We start from the raw sequence: 27,780 nt of genomic DNA, 5'->3' as shown, positions 1-27,780 counted from the left end.
AATAAAAATAAGTTATAAGCTGTGAACACAAATAAAAACATGGTGTAATAAGTAAAAAGTAATAATAATACAAAAATGAAAGAAAATAAAAACAATAAAAGACACAAGTCGAAAAAAAAATATAAAAACAATTATCTTTATTCTTAATTATAAAATAAAACATATACCTGAGAATATTTTATTGTTTTTTTTATAAGGATCAAACATCAAACGGAAGTAGTTGATCTCAGCACCTCAGAACACGTCTTTGTTATTTTGGAATCCATCTGCAGCACTGAACTGATTTAGAGCCAACAAATGTGACTTTAATCGGTCAAATTCCTCCACTGATTCATTTATTTGTCACCGTGGAAGTCAGTGAGGAGAAAAACAAGAGGAGCAGGAGGAAAAAGGCCGAGCCACCTGTCCTCCTCTTCCTCCTCCTCCTCCTCCTCTGCTGCTGCTTCTTCTTCTTCTTCCACAAAGTGCAACAGTCCGGCGGCTCCAGCAGCAGCGAGCAGCCGAACATGGAGGCTGATCGGCGGCGGGCTGGCAGCGGACGGCCCGGTTGTGGAGGCTCGGAGCCGAAACACGGAGCCAGTCAGCAGCAGCAGCAGCAGCAGCAGCCGCAACACAACAACAACACAACAGCACAAGCAAGTGCTGCCGAGTTTCACGGTGTGTGTCCGTGGCCGTGTGTGCGTGTGTGTGTCTGTGTGTGCTGACTTTCTCTCCATAGAGTTTCACTGAGTTTACATCCGGGTTTTTTCCCTAGGCAATGGGAGTCGCAGCACCGCCGTTCCTTAGGCAAAGTGAAATAAATTCGCCGCACCGACACAAAAAGTAGTCCGCTCCTCGAACACCTCTCCCCGCCGCTCCGCCTCGCTCATCGGCCCGATTTAACGAACTTTAACGGCGACCCGCACCGACATCGAGCCCCGTGTCGCGGACGAACGGGCATTAGCGGGACGTGCGGGTAGTTTTTGTTCCCCTTCCTCCAGCTCCGGAGCGCAGGGATCTGTGCTGTGCTGAGGCTGGAGCTGAATGAGATTGAAGAAGAGTTCTTCTTGTTTTGTAGCTTCAGTTTCTCTGTTTTCACACAAATTTCAACAAAACTAAATCCAAAATACGGCAACTGAACGCGGCTCTGCGGGAAGGAGGCGGCCGGGCTGTTTGTGTGCTGTTATTCCACGGCGGATCGGCTTCTTAGAGATATATATTTAATTAATCTAGAGGAGGACTGCTGCTGAGTAAGTAGTGCACATTGGGGCTTTTTTTAATTTCATAACTTTAATTTTCTCCCCTGTCAAACTTGCCTCCTGCTCGGTTGCCTTTGTCCCGTGTGCGAGCGGCTGTGTGGCGGCAGGTGTGTGAGCTGGCAGCCGGTGTGGGGCTGTGTGTTCCCCGGCTGCTTTCTGTGTGTTTAGCTGGTGTGTTTCTTATTCTAGGAGTTGATATTCTGGAGGACAAGGGGCCGATATAACTTAGACCCACCAACGCCTGCTCGGTGTCAGGGAGAATTTTTTTTTTTTTTTTTAGATGTTTTTCCGAAAGATGGCGTCTTTCGGGACTCTTCCTGACACCGTTTCTCGCCCCTCGCCGTCCGTTTTTCCGCCTCGCCGCCGCCGGAGACGTTAATATTTATCTTTGATGGAAGTTATCAGCGTGGCTCGCAGCGTTAGCCTAGCAGGACTGTTAGCTAGCGTTAGCTTTAGCCGCGGCTAGCACTTGTTCTCCGGGTAACGTCTCGCAGCCTCTCTCTCTCTCGCGCGGAGCAACGTCGGCGGATTCCACGGAGGGTTTTTTCTCTTCTTTTTCCACACCGAAACACCCGAAAAAAAAACCCCACGATAAACCCAACAACCACCACTACCACCACCTCCCCCCCCTCACCACCACCACCACCACCCTTCCTCCACCTCCTCCTCTCCTCTCCTCCGTGGAGAAACGTGAGAGTTCACGGTGCCGAGAGGACGCACAGAGCGAGGCAGGTCGGCTGGCTTCGTCGGGAGAAGCTCCAGACGGCCATAGTGGCTCAATAAGAAGGTTATAAAACATTTATTTGTGCGCCGGAACAAGGAAAACACACTTTTTGGAGTGTTGCAGCGGTGACGGCTCCGTGTCCAAACCTCCATTTTAGCTCGGTTTGTCGGCTCTCGGCCTCTGCAGCGGCATGTGATGCTGATGGAAGTTTATCCAGACAACTTCATGTCCCACCCAGGGAGCAATTACTCCAATTAACCGGCCGCCGTTACACACTGCTGCGAGTACCACAGTACTTTTACTCACCTACTCGCCCCGGGGACGGTCTGCAGGTACTTTACTACACCCGAGTACTTTCATTTTCTGCTACTTTAGACTTGCACTCCACTACACTGTAGTTGTTCTTGTGTCATTGTAATTTAGATGATGCTATGAAGAGTACAAAATGCAGTTTTTTGCCAGTACTAAAATAGTACTTTGTTTATACGTACTTGGAATATACAAATACTTGAATATTTCCCTTTTCTGATACTTTATACTTGTACTTCACAACACTCTACTGGATTCCTTAGTTGTTTTTGTGTAATAGCAGTTTGCACGATGCTATTAAGAGTACAACATGCAGTTTTTTTGGCATCCCTATTGCAGTACTTAGTTTTTAGGTACTTGGAATGTACAAATACTTGAATATTTCCCTTTTCTTATACTTTATACTTGTACCCTACTACCTTCTTTTAAGTCCTTAAGTTGTTTTTGTGTCATTGCAATTTATATGATGCTATTAAGAGAACAAAATGCGTATTTTTGCCAGTACTAACACAGTATTTTGTTTATAGGTACTTGGAATATACAAATACTCGAGTATTTCCCTTTTCTGATACTTTATACTTGCACTCCACTACACTCTCCTGGAGTCTTAAGTTGTTTTTGTGTAATTGCAATTAGCATGTTACTTTTAAGAGTACAACATGCAGTTTTTTTTTTACAAGTACTAATATAGTACTTAGTTTTTAGGTACTTTGAAAATAGAAATACTTGAGTATTTCCATTTTTTGTGCATATTTCCTTGAAGCTTTATTTACTCAGGTGCCCTTGATGCAGGTTTTATGCTGTGGTTTATGGTTAATACATAGTTTTTGTCTCGTACCAGACAACTTAGATACACTATTTGTTTTTTAGGTACTCTTGAGTATTTCTATTTTTTGCTACTCTACTACATTCATCTGAATTCTTTAGGTGCTTTTGTATAATTACATTTTTCTACTACTGAGTACTCCGGTCCCCTTATTGCGCTTGTTAGGTTGTGACATTTAGTAAATAAGTAGTATTTCACAAGTAGTTATACAGTACTTAGCTTGTAGGTACTTGCAGATGGAAATAATGAAGTATTTTATGCTCTTACTCCACTATGTTCTCTGTAGAAGCTTTTAACAAGATACTCAGGTCCTTTTATTACAGGTTTCAGTTCTGTCTTTTACTAATTAAGTTGTTTTTTTGTCAGCACTAATATAGTACTTTGTTTACAGGTACTTGGAACTTTATACTTGTACTCTGCTACCTTCTTTTAAATCCTTAAGTTGTTTTTGTGTAATTGTAATTTATACAATGCTTTTAAGAGTACAAACTACAGTTTTAGGTACTTTCAAATGAAAGTACTTGAGTGTTTTTCTACTTGTACTCTACTGAATTTTCCCTAGAAGCTTTTAACAGAGTACTCAGGTCTCCTTATTGAAGGTTTCAGGCCGTGACTTTTATTGATAAACTAGTTTTTCTATAGTAAGTGCTTAGTGTTTAGGTACTCTGAACTTAGAAGTGCTTGAGTATTTCCCTTTTCTTCTACCTTATACTTGTACTCCACTACACTCATCTGGATTCTTAAGTTTTTTTTGTGTAATTGCAATTTACATGATGCTTGATGAATACAAAATCCAGTTTTTAGGTATTTGTAAATTCAAGTATTTGTGTCGTTTCATATTTAAACTGTACTATATTTTTGTTTGTAGAAGCTTTTTAGCGTACTCGGGTGGCCTCGATGCAGGTTGTATACTGTGGCTTCTGGATAAACAAGTAGTTTTTTATCTGGTAGTAGCACAGTACTTAGTTTATAAGTACTTGGAAAATAGAAGTACAAGAGTATTTCCATTTTCTGCAACTCTGTACTTCTACTCCACTACATTTATCTGGATTCTTTAGTTGCTTTCTGTTAAAATTGCAATTTACATGATTTGCTAAGGAAACAATACAAGAAGAGAGTCTGAAGTACAGTTTTAGTTACTTGGAAATGGAAGTAATCGAGTATTTTCATCCTCGTACTCTACTACTATTATTAGAGTATTCCCGTCCCATTGGCGCAGGTTTTGGGCTGTGGCTTATAGGTAATTAAGTAGTTTATGTCTGGTACCAGCACAACAAAATGCTTAGTTTTTAGGTACTTTGAAAAACTCAAACATTTCCATTTTCTGTGACTTTATACCTGTACTTCACTGCATTCATCTTAATGCTTTACTTCCTTTTTGTGTCACCAGGAAGCTTTAAGGAAGCAAAACAAAAGAAGTAGAGTACAAAGTACAGTTGTAAAGTACTAAGAAATGGAAGTAATAGAGTACTTTATACTTATGTTCCGCTATATGGCTGTTAAACAGATAATACTGCCTTTAGTTTTTAGGTACTTTGAAATGGAAATAATGAAGTATTTTGTAGTCCTTCTTTACTACATTTTCCTTAGAAGCATTTAAAGAAGTACTCTGGTGCCCTTGCCTCAGGTTTTAGGTTGTATTTTATGGTAAAATAAGTAGTTTTTGTCTGGTGCAAATACAGTGCTTAGTTTGTAGGTACTTGGAAAATAGAAGCACTTGAGTATTTCTATTTGTTGCTACTCTGTACTTGTACTCTACTAAATTCATTTAAATTCTGTAGGTGCTTTTGTGTAATTACATTTTTCTACTACTGAGTACTCAGGTCCCCTTATTGCACTTGTTAGCTTGTGACTTTAAGTAAATAAGTAGTATTCCTCAAGTAGTACTACAGTACTTTGTTTTTAGGTACTTTGAAATGGAAGTAATTAAGTATTTTTGTACTGACATTCCCGTATGCTTTTTGTAATTTTTTGTAATTGTAGTACTCAGGTCCCTTTATTGCAAGTTTCAGACTGTCTTTTACTCAAATAGTTTTTTTGCCAGCACTAATGTAGTACTTTATACTTCATACTTGTACTTCATTGTGCTCATCTGACTTCTTAATTCCATTTTGTTAAATTGCATTTTACAGGAAGCTTTTAAGAAGCAAAACAAAACAGCAAAGTAGAGTTTTTAGTACTTAAAAAGTAGAATTCCTAAAGTATTTCCATCGTCTGCTGCTTTGTACTTTTACTTTTTGATTTTATGTAAAAGACAAACATACAAGCTTTAATCAGAGTACTCTGAGCTCATTGTCACGTGTTTTAGAGTAGTTATGCACTTAAAAGTACTTCATGCTGTACTACGTTCATATAAATACTTTGTGTAATTTGCTTCAAGCTTTTAAAGACTAAACAAAAAACAGAGTACTCGGGGTTACAGGAATCATCCTGTGGAGTAAAGTACAGTTTTGTAGTATTTGGAAAATTGTAGTACTTGAGTGTTTCTATTTTCGGCTACTTTGTGTTTGTACTTCACCGTATTTCAGAGGGAAATACTGTATTTACACTTTAAAAACAAACAGTTTTAACGTATAAAACAGAAATCAAAGTACTTTGAACCTCTTGTTGCAGGTTTTAGACTATGACTTATAGTATCTAGCTGGGCTTTCTTAAATATTATTACAATACAACAGTATATAAGTACAGTTTTAAAGTAGTTGTAAATAGAAGTACTTGAGTATTTCCATTTTCTTGTACTTCACTACATTTCAGACAGAAATATTGTAATTTTTTTAGTTTAGTGTACTTTTTCCTCATTTGTATCCAGTACCAGAGCTTTATTGCTTGTTTTTCCTAAGTACTAACACAGTACAGCCGTGTATAAGTACAGTTGTATGGTAATTGATAAATTGAAGTGCTTGAGTATTCCTATGCTGGTATTTGACGACATTTTAGAGAAAACGTGGTAGTTTTTGCTGCACTGCATTTGTCTGACAGCTGTTAGTTTTTGTTTGTATCCCATTTATGTGAAATTTTTGAATTACAAAAGGAAAATGAGAGTATTTGGAGCCTTTTGTCCCAAGTTTTAGACTGTGGTTTACTGCAGTTCAGTAATTTTTTGCAAGTATTAATACAGTATGTTGTCTCTAAGCACAGTTTTGTGGTCTTTGTTAATGGAAATACTTGAGTATTTCCCTTTTCTGCTACTTGATACTAGTACTCCACTACACTCATTTGGATTCTATGCTTTTAAGAGTACAAAATACACTTTTTAGGTACTTGCAACAGGAAGTATTTGAAAATCTTGTACGCTACTGAATTTTCTCAGGTCCCTTTATTGCGGGTTTCAGGTTCTGTCTTTTACTAATTAAGTATTTTATTTGTCAGTGCTACAATAGTACTTTGTTTATCGGTACTTGAAATATAAAAATACTTGAGTATTTCCCTTTTCTGCTACTTCATGCTTGTTCGTCACTACATTCATCTGGATTCTTAAATTGCTTTGTGTGTAATTACTATTTACACGATTCTCTTAAGAGCGTAAAATACAGTCTTTAGGTACTTCCAAATGAAAGTACTTGAGTATTTTTATACTTATACTCTTCTGAATTTTCCCTAGAAGCTTTTAACAAAGTACTCAGGTCCTTTTATTACAGGTTTAAGTTGTCTTTTACTAATTACCGTAAGTAGTTTTTTTTGCCAGTGCTACTATAGTATGTTGTTTATTGGTACTTCAAATGTAGAAATACTCGAGTATTTCTCTTTTCTGTTACTATATACTTGTACCCCGCTCCCTTCTTTGAACTCCTTAAGTTGTTTTTGTATAATTGCAATTCATATGATGCTTTTAAGAGTACGAAATGCAGTTTTTTTGCCAGCCCTAATGCAGTACTTAGTTTTTAGACACTTGGAACATAGAAATACTTGAGTATTTCCATTTACTTCTTCTAATTTATACTTATACTCCACTACACTCATCTGGATTCTTTAGTTATTTTTGTGTATTTACAATACACACGATGCCTTTAATAGTACAAAATGCAGTTTTAGGTACTTACAATGGAAAGTACTTGAGTATTTGGGTATCTTGTACTCAGGTCTCCTTATTGTAGGTTTCAGACTGTGGCTTTTATTAATTAACTAGTTTTTCTCTAGTAAGTACTTAGTGTTTAGGTACTTTTAAACTGAAAAATACTTGAGTATTTCCCTTATCTGCCACTTTATACTTGTACTCCACTACACTCATCTGGATTCTTAAGTTGTTTCTGTGTAATTATAAATAATTATATGATTCTCTTAAGAGTATAAAATAGAGTTACTTGCAAATGAAAGTACTTGATTTTTGAGTGAGTATTGTACTTTTACTGCAGTAAATCCGTCTTAATGCGTTAAATTAGATGTTACTGTACTAAACCTGTAATATTTTTATAAAATACGACACATAGTTAAAGATTAAACTCATTTTCTACCTCATTTCCTCTTTAAACGTCTCAGATGGGTTGGTGATAAATAATAAATCATTTATCCAGTGACCCTTGGGAGGAACTTGAACCGTCGACTGGCTCTAATTTCAGCCAGTTGTGACCTAAAAGGTGCTGTTAATCCTGGACGTTGTATTTGTTTGAGTTTCTGTTAATGCTTCTCGTGTAACTCCACCAGGGGGCGCAGTAGAGAACTGTTACAGCCGCATAGGATGTTTTTCCCTCCAGTTTTTTGCTTTTTTTGGTGCAATTTCACCTCTAAAATGCATTTAAGCGAAACAAGGGAAGCTAAAACCTCCCTGTGTGGTTGTAATCGGTCCCCTTCAGTTTGTTTTAAAGGGTCACAGGCGATAAAAAAGCAGGGAAACTTCTCACCTGGTTGTATTTAGACGGTAGTTGGAGGCGCTTTGTGGAGGCGGAGTGGAAGGAAGTGTTTCTAAAAGAATTACTGTCTGCATCGGTGACTTCAGGGCGTCTGCGTGACAAATACATCAGTGGAGGAGTGTAACTAAGTAAAATCTGATTTATTATTATAGCAGAATTTTAAAAAATCCTCTAGATGAATCCCAGAACTCACATAACCGCTTTTGGATGTACTTCAATGCGCTTCTGGTGTGCTTGTACTTCGTTATAGTACATTCTAGGTGTTATACTCAAACTAAGCTGCATTTCAGGGGAAAATATTCAGAGTATTATAGATTTTTAAGCTTAATTTAGGTAAACAAACGTCCTGTTTTAAAGAGAAATTAAAGATTAGATTAAAGATGAACTACTGGAGTTATTTTTTTAGTCAGAAATGATATTTTCCCAATCACAGAGTACTTTAAAGTACATTTTATTCATGTTATTTCTGTAGTTGAGCAGAATTGTGAATGCAGGGTTTTTGCTTTTAATGGAGTTTTTCTGCTGAACTAAAGGTTTAGAGTGTGAGAGGCTTTGGGCTGTTTTAAAAGACTAAATTTATGTGTTTACAATGAGCGTTGAGTCAACGTAAGTTGACTGGATTCCTCCAAGACTGTGTGTGTGTGTGTGTGTATATATGTATGTATATATATATATATATGTATATATATATATATACATATATATGTATGTATATATGTATATATATATATATATATACATATATATGTATGTATATATGTATATGTATATATATATATATATATATATATATATATATATATATATATATATATATATATATATATATATATATATATATATATATATACATACATATATACACACACACACACACCATTTGGTGTGTTTAATTGGTGTTGTGAAATAAAAAGTACTGCACAGCTGCTGATCCTGTGATACTGTGATACTATAATGCAGGGGTGTCAAACATGCGATGCGGCCCGTGGGCCAAAACCGGCCCTCCAGAGGGTCCAATCTGGCCCGACTTTGTAAAGTGCAAAAACTACAGAGAAGACATTTACTGCAAATTGTAAATTTGTAAAACTTTTAATCTAAAATAATTACTAGACCATGGCAAGTTGTTTTGATCATAAAGTAAAATATTAGATTCCTCATTGTTCTTTTGTCATTTTTTGTCGTTTTGTTTCTCACTTTTGTAATATTTTGTCTTCTTTTTGTCTTTTTTTGTCGTTTTGATAATAAAGTAAAACACTTGATTGCTCATTGTTCCTTTGTCGTTTTGTTTCTCGTTTTTGTCATTTTGTCTCGTTTTGTAATATTTTGTCTTGTTTTTGTTCTTTTTTTGTCTGACCTTTGTCGTTTGTCTCATGTTTTTGTCGTTTTGTGTTTCCTTTTTGTCTCGATTATGGTTTTTTGTCTTATTTTTGTCATTTTGTGTTTTGCTTCATTCATTGTTTTGTGTATTGTTTTTGTCATTTTGTAAGTTTTTTGTCTCGCTTGTCATTTTTTGTTGCTTTGTAACTTTTTTGGTCTAATTTTGTTCTCTTTTTTGTTTTCTTTTGTGTCGTTTGTCTCATTTTTTTGTCATTTTGTGTCTTGTTTTTTAATATTTTGTCTTGCTGATGTTTTTGTCTGACTTTTGTCATTTTGATCATAAAATAAAGTACTATTTGGTTCAGTTCCAGATACCTGTGACTAAATGTTTTGTTTGACTCTGAGCAGACCAGCTTGCATCTGATTAGTTACTCTCAGTAAAAAAAAATTACATATAAACTTTTATTATTATTAATAATAGGTTAAATAACCTTCTTTATTCTTAAAGTTAAATGTTTGACCAATTTTAAACTTAATTGTAACTTGTGTAATGGAGTTATATAATGTGTTAAAGTGACATAAATAAGTTAAAATACATCCACACTGTTTGAAATCAACGTATATTTCATGAAACTGACTTTATTTTCCAGATTAATGTGCTTCTTGGGAAAAAAACACCAACTTATTTCAGTTCTACGTTTAAAATAGAGGAAATAAACAGTTATTAAGAACTATTTACTGACTAATTTATCTGTTAATAATGAGTGTACTCTACCTGCGAACTCATTAGTGTAAATTCAGCATAAAAATTTAATATTTGCAGCATATTAAATCATTTAATCTGGTTATTTTATTCTGAAATGCTAACACTGAGCAGACCAGCTTGCTCCTGTGAATATTCTTATAATTAAGAATTTGCAACTGTTTTTAGATGATTTATCACTTTGATTATTGATCTGTGAATACAGGTTATACAGGTTGATGTTTGCAAAGTTTAAACTCGACTTTTTGTCCCTCTGTTTGAAAAAAAAAAAAAAGCGAGTTAGTTGCGGTGGACTCCATGTAGCTCCTTCCTCTTTGTGAAAGTAACGCCAGAGATCGATGTGAACGCATCGACCGGCCGACCCGGAGACTTCCAGCTCCGTGATGCTCAGACCGGTTAAAAATACTTCCCCTGCTGGGACAATAAAGTCTGACGGACTCAGACTGGAGCTCCAAAGACCTGGGATGTGCCTCGGAATCATTTCTGACTTCGTTATTGCATCTTGCTGCTGTGAACCTGCTGCTGTTTGTTGGAAATACTTTCTCACACGGTGCGTTTGTTGTGCTTCACAGGGCAGCACAGAGGGGTGGAGTCCAGTCCCACAGCCAGGTGGTGAGTCCTGCTTTCATAATTTATAACATAATAACATGACTTTTACTTTATTAGAATACATTCTAGGTGTTACACTCAAACTAAACTGCATATCGGGGGAAATATTCAGACTATTATAGATTTTTCAGCTTCCTTTAGGTAAACAAATGTCCTGTTTTTAAGAGAAATGAAAGATTAGATGAAAAATGGAAACGCGTTTGTGCTGCTTGAGTTGTTTTTTTCAATTAGTATTAAGTCAGATATGATATTTTCCCAGTTACAGACTACTTTAAAGTGCATTTAAAGTACATTTCTATATTTACAGTACACTTTATAATAATAAAGGAATGTGCTTTGGTTAAATGAAATAAGATCTAATAAAAATTATTTCTGCAGCTCGTTTCAAACCATTTATGTCGACCAAAGTGCCGCATACGTCAGACTGTAATGAAAATAAATCAATTTCAAAATAAAATAGTATATCATATAAAAACAGGGCAAAACAAGATGAGATCAAAGTATAAGATAAAATAAATTCTGAATACTAAAAATTTAAATGATGAAGAACTACCTAAATCCATTGAAAACATGTACGTCTTTTTTTTCTATTATAATCTTTTATTATTTTAACTGATCTTACTTTATGACACTGTGTTCGTTAGTCGCCAAGTCCTTTTTCAGTTTTTTCTGTTTCAGTCAAAATGTAAAGTACTTGGAATGCCGTTGATTTGTTTTGAAAGGTGCTTTCTAAATAAAATTAGATTTTTTTGTTAAAATATCAATGGAGGAGGAACTTTATCTTTATAAAATAGTTAATTATATTATTTATCTTATATACAAACTATTTAAGAGTGAAGTTATGGTTTGTCATTCACAGTACAAAGTTATATTTAAACTTTTAAAGAAGTACTCATTTAGTCTTGTAATAAAATAAAAATTATGTTTATAGTTATAGCCAGTTTCATTTCATAATCACGTTATTTCATGTGTTTGACTTAAATAATTAAGTAAAGGTACATTCATGCTATTTAAATTCAACAATAAATATGTGAAAGATTTTAAAGTAACTTTATTTAGCAGACTAATATTTTTCTCTATAGAAAAATACCAACTTGTTTCAGGTAAAGCATCAGATAACGTGTTTAACATTTACTGTGTAAAGCAAAAATTAAATAAACACTAATTAGGGAACTTTAATTTACCGGCTAATTAACTGTTAATAAAGATGCAAATAGCATCTAGTTGTGTTTCATAATTAAATATATTTATACTGTGAGAAGTCAGTAAAAAACAAATTATTATTTGAGCAGTAATGGTGTAAAATATGGTAACATTCAGTTTATTTTTACAGATATTTTGGTTTAAGTAAAAAAGAGACATGATGTGTTTGAGAGCACCGAAAGTAAACAAAGAAATAATAATAAAAAAATGTCAGAAATGATGTGAATTAACTAAACAATAGGAAACTATTACAATTATTATTACATTGAAAGCATGACATTTTAGTTACAAATCATTTTTTCCAGTCAGGACATTATTAAAATGTTTTGTTTTTTATTTAGTTTTAGTTTTTCAATGCCATTGAAATTATATTTAATACATTTTAATAGGAAAATATAACTACCTAAAAATGCAGGGACTTGTAACTTAATATATTTAACTTATTTAATTTAATTATACATCAACATTCAACATGGTTTCAAAATTAATGATGATTTTTTTGTGCACTCTGACTTTTATTAAAGTTCCATGTAGTCTGTTTAATTAACTTTCTGTTTGTTTGTTTGTTTGTTTACAGCGGCACTTTAATGCTTCAGTTGGATGGTTTTCCTACTGGAGACGGTGTTAAGGTAAAATCACACATATGCTTTCATAATTACCATAATATGTCCACACACACAGTAATAATATGTTCACATATACCATAATAATAAAGTCATAATAATTCCATATTAATTATGTCTTAATTACAGTAATAATTCATCAACATATACAGTAATAATGCAGTAAGAACAGGGTCACATATGTCAACGTATACAGTATAAATTCTAGTATGTTATATGTAATAATACATCCACATAAATTATTAGCTGCAGTCATAATATTCCCACATATGCAGTATTAATATAGTAATGTGTCCATATATGCATGATTAATGAAGTAATATATGGTCTTAATTACAGTAATAATGCATAATGCAATAATACAGTACTAGTACAGTAATGTCTACATACATAGTTTCAATTACAGTAATAAATGCATCAACATATATACAATAATATTGTGTTGACTTATGTAGTATTAATACAGTAATAATGCGTCCACATATGCAGTATTAATTACAGGAAAGATGCATGTGCACATAGTTTTTATGCAGTAATATGTGCATATATGCAGTGTTATTGCAGTAATATGTCTACATATACTGTACAATTACAGTAATAATGCATTGACATATACAGAATATATACAGGATATTTCATTGACTTATGCAGTATTAATACAGTAATAATACATACACATGCAGTATTAATATAGTAATGTGTCCATATATGCAATATTAATGAAGTAATAATACATGGTCTTAATTACAGTAATAGTGCATTAATATGCAGTATTAATGCAATTATAATACGTTACTTTATACAGTACAGTAATGATCTGCCTACGTATGGTTTTAATACAATAATATGTCCATAAATGCAGTATTAAAACAGTAATATGTCTACGCATGCTGTATCAATTACAGTAATATATGCAACAAGATATACAAAATATATACAGTGATAATGCATTGACTTATGCAGTATTAACACAGTAATATGTCCACATATACTGTATTGATTACAGTAATAATGCAACAACATAAACAGAATATATAAAGTTATATTTTGTTGACATATTCAGTATTAATACAGTAGTAATACATCACATATGCAGTATTATTTACAGTAACAATACTCCTGCTATGCACTGAGTAAAAGTACTTTAGTGCTAATTGTAGTCTGAACTTTATTCCGTTCACGGCGGTGATGAAATTCAGTCTGGGCCTCCTGTGACCTTGTTTGACCTTAACGTTAAATTGTTACGGTCCGGTCTGATACTGCTGCACGTTGCGTATCCATGACGACATCCGTGACCGCGACCACAGAGCAGGTGATTCCCGTGAAAGCTGCTGTTTACACCTCCGTCCTCCCTCCCCGCGGTGTTTGTGTGCAGGCTGATCGATCGGCTGGCAGACTGACTGGATCCATGATGGAATTACAGACGTTACAGGAGGCCCTGAAGGTGGAGATCCAGATCCATCAGGTGAGACTGGTTTCCAGGCTACTGGGTTACTGGGTTAGTGGGGCCACTGGGCTCCACGCTGGGATCTTTTCTTGTTCTGATGGTTTCCTGAAGAGCTCAGCTTTAACTTTGGAACTTGCATAAAGTGTTTTTTCCATGTTAATTCACTAAACGCCTGATTCCTGACCATCTTCAGTTTGACTGATTGGTTTTAAAGTGGGGTGAATATTGGTTGAGTTGACCAATATCTGGGCTCATACGTAACATTAGTTTATGAGTTAAACATTTGTGAAGGAGGTGGGGTCATGTAGATGTTTGCTGAGCATGGTGGTGGTAGTATCATGCTGCGGATCAATGATGAAGTGCCATAACTTGAGAAATAAAGTAGGTAGAGTCCTGAAATTTAGCAGGCTGATTGATATGTACATAAGGTATGTAAAGCATATAAAATAATATAAACCAGTTATATGATGATGCAAGAATGTCCTTGTTTCTGTCTATTGCCATATTCCACCAACCAAAAAACATGTGTTTTTCCACCTGTGATTGGCGCCAATAGTAGCTTTAAAAATGTAGATTATGATAACAGTCAGAGACATACTTTATGAGAACAAATATTGTAATTCTGTTTTTTGCATTTAGGAAACACGTAATGTTAAAAGTAACCTAAAAGTTGAGTGTTTGTTTTGGAACAGGTACTTTGGCCTTTATTACCAATAATTAGTACAGTATAGCATTAATGTTCTGGTTTGTGTTTTATATATTTTTCATATCTTTGTGGTTGTTTTGTCTCGTTGTTGTGTGTCGTTTTGTATTCGTTTTACATCTCTATGGTCATTTTGAGTCTATTTTAGGTCATTTTACATCTATTTTTTGTCATTTTTGGTCTGTTTTTGAATGTTTTGTGTCTTTTTGTTGTCATTTTGTCCATTGTAATCATTCTGCTGCTTATTTTGGTCATTTTATATCTTTGTCCTTGTTTTGTGGGGTTTTTCGTGTTTGTTTTACATCTCTTTGTGGTCATTTTGCATCTCCGTAATTATTTTGAGTGTCCTTCTTTATATTTTACCTTTTTACGTTTTCTGTCACTTATCAGTCTCTTTTAAGTCGTTAAACACGTTATCTTTTAAGTCGTTTTACATCATTGTATTATCATACATCATTACGTCATTTTGAGTCTCTTTGTGGTGGTTTTATGTCTTTTTGTGCTAATTGTGGGTCTCTTTGTGCATGTTTTGCATCTACTGTGATTGGCACCAATAGAAACTTCGTATGGTGCCCGTCAGAGGCATACTTTATGAAAGAAAAAAAACCTGAAATGACGTTTTTTGCATTTATGGCCAATATTTTAACATACATGGAGCAGACATGATGGTGAAACCACTCCATTAGTGTTCCAACTGGAAGAGGTACATAATATTGTGACTGGGCTATTAGAAAAAAAATTCTACTTTTCCAACTCATATTCCTTCAAATAATTTTCTAAAAGTGGTACCAAAGAATGGGACAAATATGAGATGGTCAGGCGTAAAGTTGGTTTAAAATTTGATGAATTGAGGTGGAATGACCCTAAGTCGCTTATCCTTCGCTAAAATACCCATATAAAGGCTAATTTGTGTACACAAGGGTCTGTTTGAGGTAAATGTTAAGTCAAACAGTTTGTTTAAAGGAAAAATTAACATCTTTCAAGTCTGTATGTTGAAGGAACTCGGCCAATAATCACATTTATGCTGGCTGCAAAAGATCTACTCTTAAAGAAATGTGCTTCATCTGTTGTTTTGTCCATAGAATGTCAGAAAATGGTAAAAATAACTGCAGTTAATGTTTTTAGATCTAAATCTGAAACTTAAAAAGGTAGACGATTTACATACGATCGCCAAACTGATAAAAACACCCATGGTCAATAATAATCCAGGAAAATTAATAATAAAAAACGATGAAATAATAATTTTAAAACTAAATAAAATATAATCTTTGCTGCAGGTAAATCTCATGCTCTCTTCCCCCATATTTTCTCAGTTTCTCCACATTCACTATTAAATATTGGTATGAATATTTGAAGATAGATAAAAGACAGATGCAAATAAAACAGTAGTAGAACAATTTAATATAATAACCACAAAACCCTCAAGTTTATGACAGAAATCAGCAATTTTTCTGCCACATTTATGTAAAGAAATTATTGAAAAAGCAAATATTTATTAGCAAAATCATTGTAGATCAACTTTCTGTTGATTCCACAGTATTAATTACAGTAATAATATGTAGAATATACATTATTAATACATCAGCACATATGTTGCCTCCACATATACCATATTGCAGTAGTAATATGTTCACTTACATAGTCTATAGTATCAGTGCATCCACATATACAGTATTAATTACAGTAATGTCCACATATGCAATATTAAATAGAGTATGAATATGTCCACTTGTGCAAAATTAAGTACAGTAAAATGCACACACATGCAGTTTTGATACAGTAGTAAGTCTGCAGAGATGGGATTAATACAGTATTAATATGTTCACAAATGCAGTATTAATACTTTAATGATCTCCACATATGCAGAAGAAATTACAGTAAAATGTACACATGCAGTTTTAATACAGTAATAATACATCTATATATGCAGGATTAGTTCACTCTTAATATGTTCACATGGGCAGTATTAATATAGTAACGGCAGTATTTATATGTTCACAAATACTGTATTAATGTATTAGTACATCCACTTTACCTTGTTTATGCAGTCACAACATGTCCACATATACTGTATTAATTACAATAATAACAAGAAAAGCATTTGAGAGTGCAGTTCTCCGCCAAGGCTCCTCAGCCGTTGTATGATTTCCGACGGATAAGTCCCAATAAATATGGATACCGAATCGCGTGACCTAAATATGTAGCGGGTAGCGGGAAATGATGGGACTCAGAAACACCCCCACAAATTAATCAATTGTTCTTTGTATCATTTCTGCTGGATAAGTCCACAGCAGTGGATTTGTAGTAGGATCACAATCATGTGATCGTCAGCAGGCATCTGATGTAGTGTTCACTTGTTGTCATAGTTACAGTGACACCATGCGGCTATCTCGGAAGGCTACAGAAATCCTTAACAAATCCGTGGATCCAGACTATAAGCCGCATCACTGTCAAAATCTAATCACTTGGTCCTTGTGTCATTTCTGACCTTCCCTGAAAATTTCATCAAAATCCGTTAGTCTGTTTTTGAGCAGTGTTGCGCACAGACAGACGTACGCCAATCGGCACATAACCACTCCGACAAGGAACGCGGTGTAGTAACAGTACGTCCACATATTTAGTCTCAATTCCAGTAATAGCATGTTCACGTTTACATTACAGTGACAAGTTCTAAATTCTCCAGATATCCAATGCTCGACTCAAGAATAGGAATAATCACCGAGCACCATATATCTGGAGAATTTAGACACCATGTGCTTGACTTAGGGCTGCACAGTGGTGTAGTGGTTAGCACTTTCGCCTTGCAGCGAGAAGATCCCTGGTTCACGTCCCGGCTTTCCCGGGATCTTTCTGCATGGAGTTTGCATGTTCTCCCTGTGCATGCGTGGGTTTTCTCCGGGTTCTCCGGCTTCCTCCCACAGTCCAAAAATATGCTGAGGTTAATTGATCATTCTAAATTGCCCGTAGGTGTGAATGTGAGAGTGATTGTTTGTCTCTGTATGTAGCCTTGTGACAGACTGGTGACCTGTCTAGGGTGTCCCCTGCCTTCACCTGAGTCAGCTGGGATAGGCTCCAGCCCCCCCGCGACCCTAGTGAGGATTAAGCGGTGTATAGATAATGGATGGATGGATGTGCTTGACTTACCTCAAGAAAAGGAGTAATCACAGGATATCTGAAGAATTTGGATATTGTGTTTGCTCAAGAACAGAAATAATCATAGACAACAGGACATATGGAGAATTTAGATATCCTGTAGCTGGCTCACGTTAAGAAGAGGAATAATCCCCGAGCACGGGATATCTGGAGAATTTAGATATCCTGTGCTTGACTTACCTCAAGAATAGGAATAATCAAAGAACACTGGATATCTGGAGAATTTAGATCTCCTGTTTTTGATTCATTTCAAGAATAGGAAAGATCACAGAGCACACAGTGTCTGGAGAATTTAGATATCGTGTGCTCGGCTTACCTCAAGAAAAGGAGTAGTCAAAGAACACAGAATATCTGGAGAGTTTAGATGTCCTGTGTTTGATTTATTTCAAGAATTGTAATAATCTCAGAGCACGGGATATCTGGAGAATTTAGATACCGTGTGCTTGACTCCGATTAAGAATAGGAATAATCATAGAACACAGGATGTCTGGAGACTTTAGATATCGTTTGCTCGACTCACCTCAAGAATAGGAATAATCACAGACTCTGCTGCAGTCTCGTCTGCAGAGTAAGTGCCTTTCAGACACATCCACAGGAGTTTTTCTGTTCGATCTCGGGGGCAAAATGACCGTCTGCAGCAGCCTGACGTGTTCCTGTTGTAGCCTAAATAAAACCACATCTGCTGCTCGCTCCGGACTTAAAGCTGCCTGTTTTAATTCATTTTTCCGAGAGTTTCATTCACAAAAATTTCCTGCTAGAACACAAAGAAGAATTTCTCACCGTGCAGCTTTAAGACGACGGACAAAATGTTAAAAGTTTCATCTGTTGGAGTTGAGTCGGAGGCAGAAAATGTCTTTATGAAGCAAAGAGGTCGTGATTAATATGTGAGGCGTCAGGAGGCCGACAGTCACGGAGATATTAGACGGAGAATATTACAGCCTGTAATGGTTCATCTATTCCTCCTGAACTGCTCCTGCTGGACTTCAGCTTCATTATGAGGCTCCTGGAACAGAAACTCTGAGGCTCAGAGTTCCACCTGGACGTTTTGTTAAAGCGTTATTTGCTGCCTGTCAGCTACAGAAAGCAGGCAGGGTCAGCTTTTAACCTTTTCTGCTCTACTGCTCTATTTTAGAGCCATAACACCTTAAAAGGCACCTGGAATATAATAGCTGTAGCTCTGGAACAACTCGGGTTACTTGAAAGAAAACCCTCTAAAGTGACAAAATGAAAAATATGCGTTTTCCAGTGCAGTGTAGATAATTTATGTATCTATCATAATCTTGTAACTTTTGCCGTCAAGATGCAGCAAAACTTGACTGACAGGGTTCAAGTATAAATAAAATATAACACCAGAATACAGTTTTAAAGTACTCGACTATGAAGTAACTCTACAGTCTTTTATTTTAAACATGTTTATCTGTTATTAAAACTGGTTTCTGTTATTAATGACAAAAGTTGACATAAAGTCAACTTAAGATACTACGTGCAGATAAACAATCTAAGAAAGAATAAAATAAAATGTCTGAAATAATGTTAGGCAACTAAACAAGAAGAAAATAAAGCAACTTATTTTTGTTCTTTTCCAAATTTTTAGGAACTAAAAAGATCGTAGGTTTAAAATTATTGCATTAATAATAGTTTTAATTTTGGCGTCTTTTTAAACTTCAGAAGTTGTGATAAAATATCAGAAAAAAATTTAAAGTAACTAAACAATATAATAGTAAAATTACGTCTTTCTGACTTAATATAATTATTATGAAATAAAACAGTTACAATTATTTCTGAGATAATTAAATTATTTTAAATGTTTTTTGTTGATTTTGTGTTAATTTAAATAGGTGAACAATTGTTAACTTCAGAAATGAAGTTCACATGAAGAGTGTGATAAAGAAATAAAATAAAAGAATGTCAGAAATAATGTATTCATTAAACAATAAGAAAATATAGCAGCGTCTTCCTGGTTCAATTCAAATTTTTATGAAGTTAAAAAAATTGTAGCTGCAAATAGTTTTGCAATAATTGTGTTTCTTAACAGTTTAACAATTTAACAACATTATATAAACACACAAGAGTAAAAATGTACAGTTTTTGTCTCCCAAAAAATTTTAAAATTTAAAACTCAAGAAATTAGGTTCACTTGAAGAATAGTATAAAAAAAGATTAGATAAAAGAATGTCAGAAATAATGTAAAGTAACTAAAAAAGAGGAAAATACAGCAGCATCTTCCTCGTTTAATTATAATTATGAAATTCTACATTGTTTTTAGTTACAATTAGTTTTGTTTGTGATGATTACATTATTAAAAATATATATTTTAGTAAAATTGTGTTGATTTTAACAGTTTAACAGTTTTACAACATTCAGAAATACACATGCTAAAGTTAAAATGTTTTGTACACCTAAAAAAAATCTTTAAACTTAAGAAATCCAGTTCACATGAAGAATATGATGAAGAAATAAAATGAAAGAAATCATTCACAGTAACTAAAACAATGTGAAAGTGGTTTTATTATGATTATTACAAAATTAAATTTAAAAAAAATGTTGTTACATTTGTATTTATTTTAACAGTTTAACTATTTTACTACACTGAGAAATATACACAATGAACAAAAATGTGATTTTTTTTGTCTACTTTATGTGGAAAACATGTATTTTCCAGTAAATATTCTTTATATACAGTTTATAACCCTTTAACTGTCACTGCCAAAACCTGATTTACTGCACTCAGTGTGTCTGTAGGTGCAAAATATATCAGAATAACAAAACAATTTAAGCTGTTTTTGCAAAGATGAGGACTTCTTGAATACCAGATAATTACATATTTGCTGATGTTTGTGAGCAAATCAAACAAAACAAAGATGTTCGTAAAGCTGCAGAAACTGTGTGATTGTTGACTGCTCGTTTTAAATCCTGCAGCCGGAACCTGACAGTTAAATAAAGGTTATTCAAACAAGATGGCGTGGACAGAAAGAGAGAAAAGCGGCGTTTAGTTTGTGCAGCTGCTCGGCTCACAGCTTGCACTTCCTCCTTCTGACCAGCAGGTGTCACTGCTGTGGCTTCATTGTCCTGACTCTCCTTTTCTTCTTCTTCTTCTGCAGAAACTGGTTGCTCAGATGAAGCAGGACCCTCAGGTAAACGCCCACCGCAGGTTTATTTGGCTCTGAAACACCAAGCTGGGTCTCGGCTCACACTCAGAAGCTTTTTGTTTTTTGCTTTTTCAGAACGCAGATCTGAAGAAGCAGCTCCATGAACTCCAAGCGAAGATCACAGCACTGAGCGAGAAGCAGGTAGGTTCCAGCAGTCCGTCTGCAGGGGGTGAAACGAGGAAACGCTGCTTTTAAAGGGGAAGTTCACGTCTTTAAAGCCTGAAGGTTGCAGCAGCTCAGCCACTAGTGACGATCATAGAGGAAGAAAAGATCTAAATGTGTCTGATCAGTGTTGTGTTAGAAAGTGGTTTCAGCAGCTCCGTGTTTCGTTGTTAAATGAGATTCTGAAGCTCAAAAATACAGACCATTTACAGTTTTGTGGTCGTTTTGCATCTTTATGGTCATTTTGAGTCTGTTTCTTGTCATTTTACATCTATTTTTTGTCATTTTGTTTTATGTCTTTTTGTGGTCATGTTGCATCTCTTGTCATTTTGAGTCACTTTGCATCTATTTTCTGTCGTTTTGAGTCTCTTGTTAGTCACTTTACGTCTATTTTTGTCATTTTTGGCCTGTTTTTGGTTGTTATTTGTCTAATTGTTGTTGATTTGTGTCTTTTTGTGGATGTTTTGTATCTGTTGTCATTTTTAGTCATTTTATATCTATTTCTGTCCTTTTTAGTCTCTTATTAGTCACTTTACATCTATTTTCCTGTTATTTTGAGTTTTTGCCATCTTTTTGCATCTATTTATTGTCTTTTTGAGTCTGCTTTTGGATGTTTTGTGTCTCTTTGTAGTCATTCTGCTGCTCATTTTGGTGGTTTTGTGTCTCTTTGTTGCTGTTTTATCTGTTTTTGTGGTCATTTTGCACCTCTGGAGTCTCTTTTTAGTCATTTTACATCTGTTTATTGTCATTTCAAGTCTATTTTTTGTTATTTTTAGTCTCTTTGTAGTCATTTTACATGTATTTTCTGTCATTTTCAGTCTCTTTTTAGTCATGTATCAATTTTTTTGTGATTTTTAGTCTGTTTTTGGATGTTTCGTGTCTCTGTTGTTGATTTGTCCTTTTATGATCATTTTGCACGTCTGTGGTCATTTTGGGTCTGTTTTTATTTATTTTATATCTATTTTCTGTCATTTTGAGTCCCTTTATAGTCATGTTACATCTATTTTTTGTCATTTGGAGTCTGGTTTTGGGTGTTTTTGTATCTCTTTGTTGTCATTTTGTCTCTTTGTAGTCAATGTGCTACTCAGTTTGGTCATTTTGTGTCTCTTCGTTGCTGTTTTATGTCTTTTTATATTCATTTTGTATCTCTATGGTCATATTGAATCTGTTTTTTATTCATTTTTACAGCTGTTTTGTGTTATTTTGATTCTCTTATTAGTCATTTTACATTTGTTTTCTGTTGTTTTGAATCTCTTTCTGTGTGGTTTTGTGTCTTTTTGCGCTAATTTTGTGTATCTTCGTGGACTTTTTGTGTCACTTTGGGGTTGTCCTGCGCTTTTGTGGCTGTTTTACATCGTTCTGTGGTCGCTATGCGCCTCTTTATGGTCATTCTACAACGGTTTATACTTGTGTAGCATCTCTTCATGCTGTTCAGTCTCTTTGTGGTCATTTTGCATCTCTGTGATCATTTTCTGTCATCTATTTTCAGTCATTTTGAGTTTGTTTTGTTTCTTTTTGTGCTGATTGTGGGTCTGTTTGAGGATGTTTTGCGTTTCTTTGTGATAGTTTTGCATTTTGTGGCCATTTTACATCTGTCTGTGGTTGCTATGTGCCTCTTTGTGGCCATGCTGCATTGATTTGTGGTTGTTTGGTGCCTCCTCATACTCTTTGGACTCTTTGTGGTCATTTTGCACCTCTGTGATCATTTTAATTTATTCTTTTTACATACATTTTCTGTCATTTAGAATCCCTTATTAGTCACTTTACAGCCTCTTTTTGTGTGATTTTGTGTCTTTTTGTGATAATTTTGGGTCTGTTTGAGGACATTTTGTATTTCTTTGTGGTAGTTTTGCGTTTTTGTGGCCATTTTGCATCTTTTTGCGGTTGCTGTGTGCCTCTTTGTGGTCATTCTGCATTGATTTGTGGTTGTTTGGTGCCTCCTCATACTCTTTGGACTCTTTGTGGACGTTTTGCATTTCTTTGAGGTAGTTTTGTTTTTTTATGGCTGTTTTAAATCTCTCTGTGGTTGTGTCCTCATACTCTTTGGACTCTTTGTGAACTTTTTACATCTCTTTGTGGACATTCCTTGCCTCTTTATGGTCATCCTGACTTTCTTCTTGGTCATCTTGAGTGTCTTTTAAGTCACTTTGCCTTCACTTTCAGTTGTACTGCTTCTCTTTTCGGTCATTTTGCATATTATTTTGTGCTTATTTTGTGTCTCTGTGGACATTTTGTATCTGGACTTCATAATCATCCTCATGTTGTAAATATATGCCTGTTGGTTCCGTTTCAGACATGAAAAGATGTGATTTCTTGCCTTTTAGGCGCTCACAGTTGCGGCAGTGGCTGCGTGAATATCTTTGTCTGAAGACTCTTTTGATTCACAGCTCTTTTGTTGTTGCCTGTGTTGTTTTTTTGTGTCTTGTGTTTTTATTTTTAACCACTTTCAACATGCCTCCTATTTTTATCTGCTCGCCGCATATTCTACCGTGTTTGTTCTTCTTGTAAAACACTTGGTCCGAGCCGCTTCCACATGAGAATTAGTGGCTTTTAGAGCTGCATTCGATAACACCTACAGGTTTTATGAGGTGTAACACTTTGTACAGCTGCGAGAGTCTGAATGGGAACACATTAGTCAGATTATTGGTAAAAATAGAAAGCTGGGTTTGTATTTGTGCACACAGACTGCTTACATAACATTTAAGGTGTTTTCAGAGTCTCTGCTCCGTCTGTCACCGTGCTGATGTTAACATGCAAATGAGATGCAGGCAGGAGAATAATGGTAATTGCTCAACGCTTTTATCACTTATTGGACTGTGTTTGTCACCAACGCAGAGACGGCATGAATATGGAAGCACAAGAAACCAGAAGTATTTAAAAGAGTGTTGGGAAATATTCTTATTATTATTATCCTTACAATGTGAAAACCATGAGCTGTTTTCACACAGAATAATAATTTTGCTAGAATAAATAAAATAAAAGGAAATTCTAAGAAAAGAATAAATTATTTAAAAAAATAAATAGAATAAAAAAATAAAATATTCCGATGATATTAGTACAATAATAACAATAAAATATTACGATAAAATGACAATAAAATTAAATATATCAAAATATATAGAATAAAATATATTGGTAAAATGAGAAGAGGAAAATAAAGTATTAGAATAAAATTTGTAGAATAGTAATATTTTAAGATACAAGAAATAGTATAAAACTAAATGTGATAAAAGAGTAGATATTAAGTAGAATAAAATTAAATATTGTGATAAAAAATTAGGTTAAAATTTGTATTAGTATTTAATAAAATTAAATATATGTATGTATGTATTTACAAATATAAATAAGTGAACATATATATAAATATATAATTTTAGAAATAAAATGATGTATTTTTGCAACAGTGGTTTTTACAAGGTTACTATTTTTTTCCCCTAATTTTCATCTTAATATTTTATATATATAATTAATATATATATGTTATATTTTATAATATATTTATTTTTTGTATATACTTTTGCTCATTTTTTTCTATATTTGGGTTTACAGGGTTAAGATAAAATCAATAGAATGGGAATAATATATTAATATAAAAATAAGTAAAATAACAACATATTAATAACTAACAAAACTAAGTATAGGAAAATAAAATATTAGGATAAAATATACATAAAATAATAACATGTTAATAATTAATAAAATAAGGAATGTAGAATATAGGAAAATAAAATATTAGGATACTCTGAGGAAAAAAAAACTATTAATATTAAACTAAATATCTTTAGGTTGTGGACAAAACAAAAGACTGTTTGACAGCAGATTTCCATGTCAAGAAATCGTGCAAAAACAAACCTTTTCAGTTAAATGAATTCATTTGAATCAGCTCTTTGTTTAACGTTCCAGTTTGAGGTTAAAAAAAGAGTTACACTTCTTGTTTACATCCCCTACAGCATTATGGGAACTGCAGTTCACAAAACTTAGTGCCATTATTTAAAAAAAACAAAAAAAACAAGACAGAATTATTTCCTGGGGCTTTTGCTACAAATTCTGCTTCTGTTAAAGGGTCACTTTACCTCCTACTCATATCTGGAGGTATTTATGTTCTTTAATGTCAACTATCTGCCGCCACTGCAGAACAATAGAGACGAAGTTTTACTGTTTTACTTCAAGTTGCTTAGAGCACTGAAAAGAGACATTTACAGTGAAAACTTCTCTCTGGAAATAAAATAGCAATAGAAGTATTAAAACCATAGACCTCGCTGCTCTGAGGACCATTTTTCATTGTTTTAAATACTTTTAAAAATAGTTTTATAGATTATCACACTTGTCACACTTGTTTCTGTTTAAATAAATCAGGTTGGCAGTTTTTATTGAGTCTGTTATATCTGTTTTTATACCATTTTAAATTTCCTCTTATATTCCACCACTTAAATTATCAGGAAGAAGTGCTCTATATATAAACAATAATATTATTATTGTGAAAAATAATGCTGCTTTATTGTTCTAGTGCAAGGTTTTAATGCTGTGAGCAGTGAAATTCAAGTTCTATGGGGATTTGTGATGAATTTTCCAGCAAAAGTTTATTTTCTTCGCATTTGAAGGCCAAAACAGTCGGACAAATTAACTTTCTGTTCCATAGACAAACAGGCCGATGTGCATTTTTATCACAAGTCACCATATTTGTTTCTTCTTAAAGGCATGTTGTCTCTAAAGAAACTATAAACTTTAAAAATACGTACAAGTATATTCAGGTATTGAGTTTTCTGACTGTCTAATCTAAGCCTAAAATCATGATATTATATCAAAGCAACTTTATTCTACATGTCTTAGTTAAAATTTGCCAAAAATAAACTATTTGCTCTGACTAGATTTCATAAAAAACAAAAAATTTTGTGCTTCTTGGCGCATCTGTGAAGTGATTAGTGACTCCACTGCGACTACCAGTGATGTGACAAAAATTCAGGAAGTTTTTGGGATGAACTGAAGGCAGTGTGTTCACAGCACAGTGAGAGACGAGTGTGACAGAACACAGACGGACATCTGTGGTATATTCTACCTATATAGTAGAGTACAGGGGTATAGTACATATATAGTATATATGTACTATACCCCTGTACTATACTATATATTATATAGTAGAGTACAGGGGTATAGTACATATATAGTATAGTCCAGGGATATAGTACATATAAACTAGAGTACAGGGGTATTGTATGTATGTAGTATAGTACAGGGGTATAGTACATATATAGTAGAGTACAGAGGTATAGTACATATATAGTATAGTACAAGGGTATAGTACATATATAGTATAGTACAGGGATATAGTACATATATAGTATAGTACAGAGGTATAGTACATATATAGTATAGTACAGGGATATAGTACATATATAGTATAGTACAGAGGTATAGTACATATATAGTATAGTACAGGGATATAGTACATATATAGTATAGTACAGAGGTATAGTACATATATAGTATAGTACAGGGGTATAGTACATATATAGTATAGTACAGGGATATAGTACATATATAGTATAGTACAGAGGTATAGTACATATATAGTATAGTACAGGGGTATAGTACATATATAGTATAGTACAGGGGTATAGTACATATATAGTATAGTACAGGGGTATAGTACATATATAGTATAGTACAGAGGTATAGTACATATATAGTATAGTACAGGGGTATAGTACATATATAGTATAGTACAGGGGTATAGTACATATATAGTATAGTACAGAGGTATAGTACATATATAGTATAGTACAGGGGTATAGTACATATATAGTATAGTACAGGGATATAGTACATATATAGTATAGTACAGAGGTATAGTACATATATAGTATAGTACAGAGGTATAGTACATATATAGTATAGTACAGGGGTATAGTACATATATAGTATAGTACAGGGGTATAGTACATATATAGTATAGTACAGAGGTATAGTACATATATAGTATAGTACAGGGGTATAGTACATATATAGTATAGTACAGGGGTATAGTACATATATAGTATAGTACAGGGATATAGTACATATATAGTATAGTACAGAGGTATAGTACATATATAGTATAGTACAGGGGTATAGTACATATATAGTATAGTACAGGGGTATAGTACATATATAGTATAGTACAGAGGTATAGTACATATATAGTATAGTACAGAGGTATAGTACATATATAGTATAGTACAGGGGTATAGTACATATATAGTATAGTACAGGGGTATAGTACATATATAGTATAGTACAGGGGTATAGTACATATATAGTATAGTACAGGGGTATAGTACATATATAGTATAGTACAGAGGTATAGTACATATATAGTATAGTACAGGGGTATAGTACATATATAGTATAGTACAGGGGTATAGTACATATATAGTATAGTACAGGGATATAGTACATATATAGTATAGTACAGGGATATAGTACATATATAGTATAGTACAGGGATATAGTACATATATAGTATAGTACAGGGGTATAGTACATATATAGTATAGTACAAGGGTATAGTACATATATAGTATAGTACAGGGATATAGTACATATATAGTATAGTACAGGGATATAGTACATATATAGTATAGTACAGGGATATAGTACATATATATTATAGTACAGAGGTATAGTACATATATAGTATAGTACAGGGGTATTGTACTGAAGTTTAATCA

At 34.0% G+C, this 27,780-nt stretch overlaps 1 protein-coding gene across 11 annotated transcripts in view; it reads left to right on the top strand.

Annotated features, from left to right (window-relative positions):
- The first annotated feature begins 503 nt into the window (after positions 1-503).
- phf21ab (PHD finger protein 21Ab) overlaps positions 504-27,780 on the top strand; it is a 62,477-nt gene continuing 35,200 nt past the window's right edge. For 2 of the 11 annotated variants that reach the window (XM_055006661.1, XM_055006652.1), the window contains exons 1-6: positions 507-657; positions 10,597-10,636; positions 12,414-12,465; positions 13,835-13,924; positions 20,864-20,896; positions 20,987-21,052. In XM_055006661.1, the coding sequence (XP_054862636.1) occupies positions 507-657; positions 10,597-10,636; positions 12,414-12,465; positions 13,835-13,924; positions 20,864-20,896; positions 20,987-21,052 (432 nt within the window). Of the gene's footprint in view, positions 658-840; positions 1,230-1,283; positions 2,295-10,596; positions 10,637-12,413; positions 12,466-13,834; positions 13,925-20,863; positions 20,897-20,986; positions 21,053-27,780 lie in introns of those variants that run through there. The other 9 variants (XM_055006663.1, XM_055006654.1, XM_055006670.1 and 6 more) reach the window with 7 other exon arrangements.

The sequence above is a fragment of the Amphiprion ocellaris genome, chromosome 3 (assembly GCF_022539595.1).
Source record: "Amphiprion ocellaris isolate individual 3 ecotype Okinawa chromosome 3, ASM2253959v1, whole genome shotgun sequence".
In the NCBI taxonomy this organism is placed as follows: domain Eukaryota; kingdom Metazoa; phylum Chordata; class Actinopteri; family Pomacentridae; genus Amphiprion; species Amphiprion ocellaris.
Note: the sequence above shows the minus strand (reverse complement) of the source record. Positions and strands in the feature narration are given on the sequence as shown.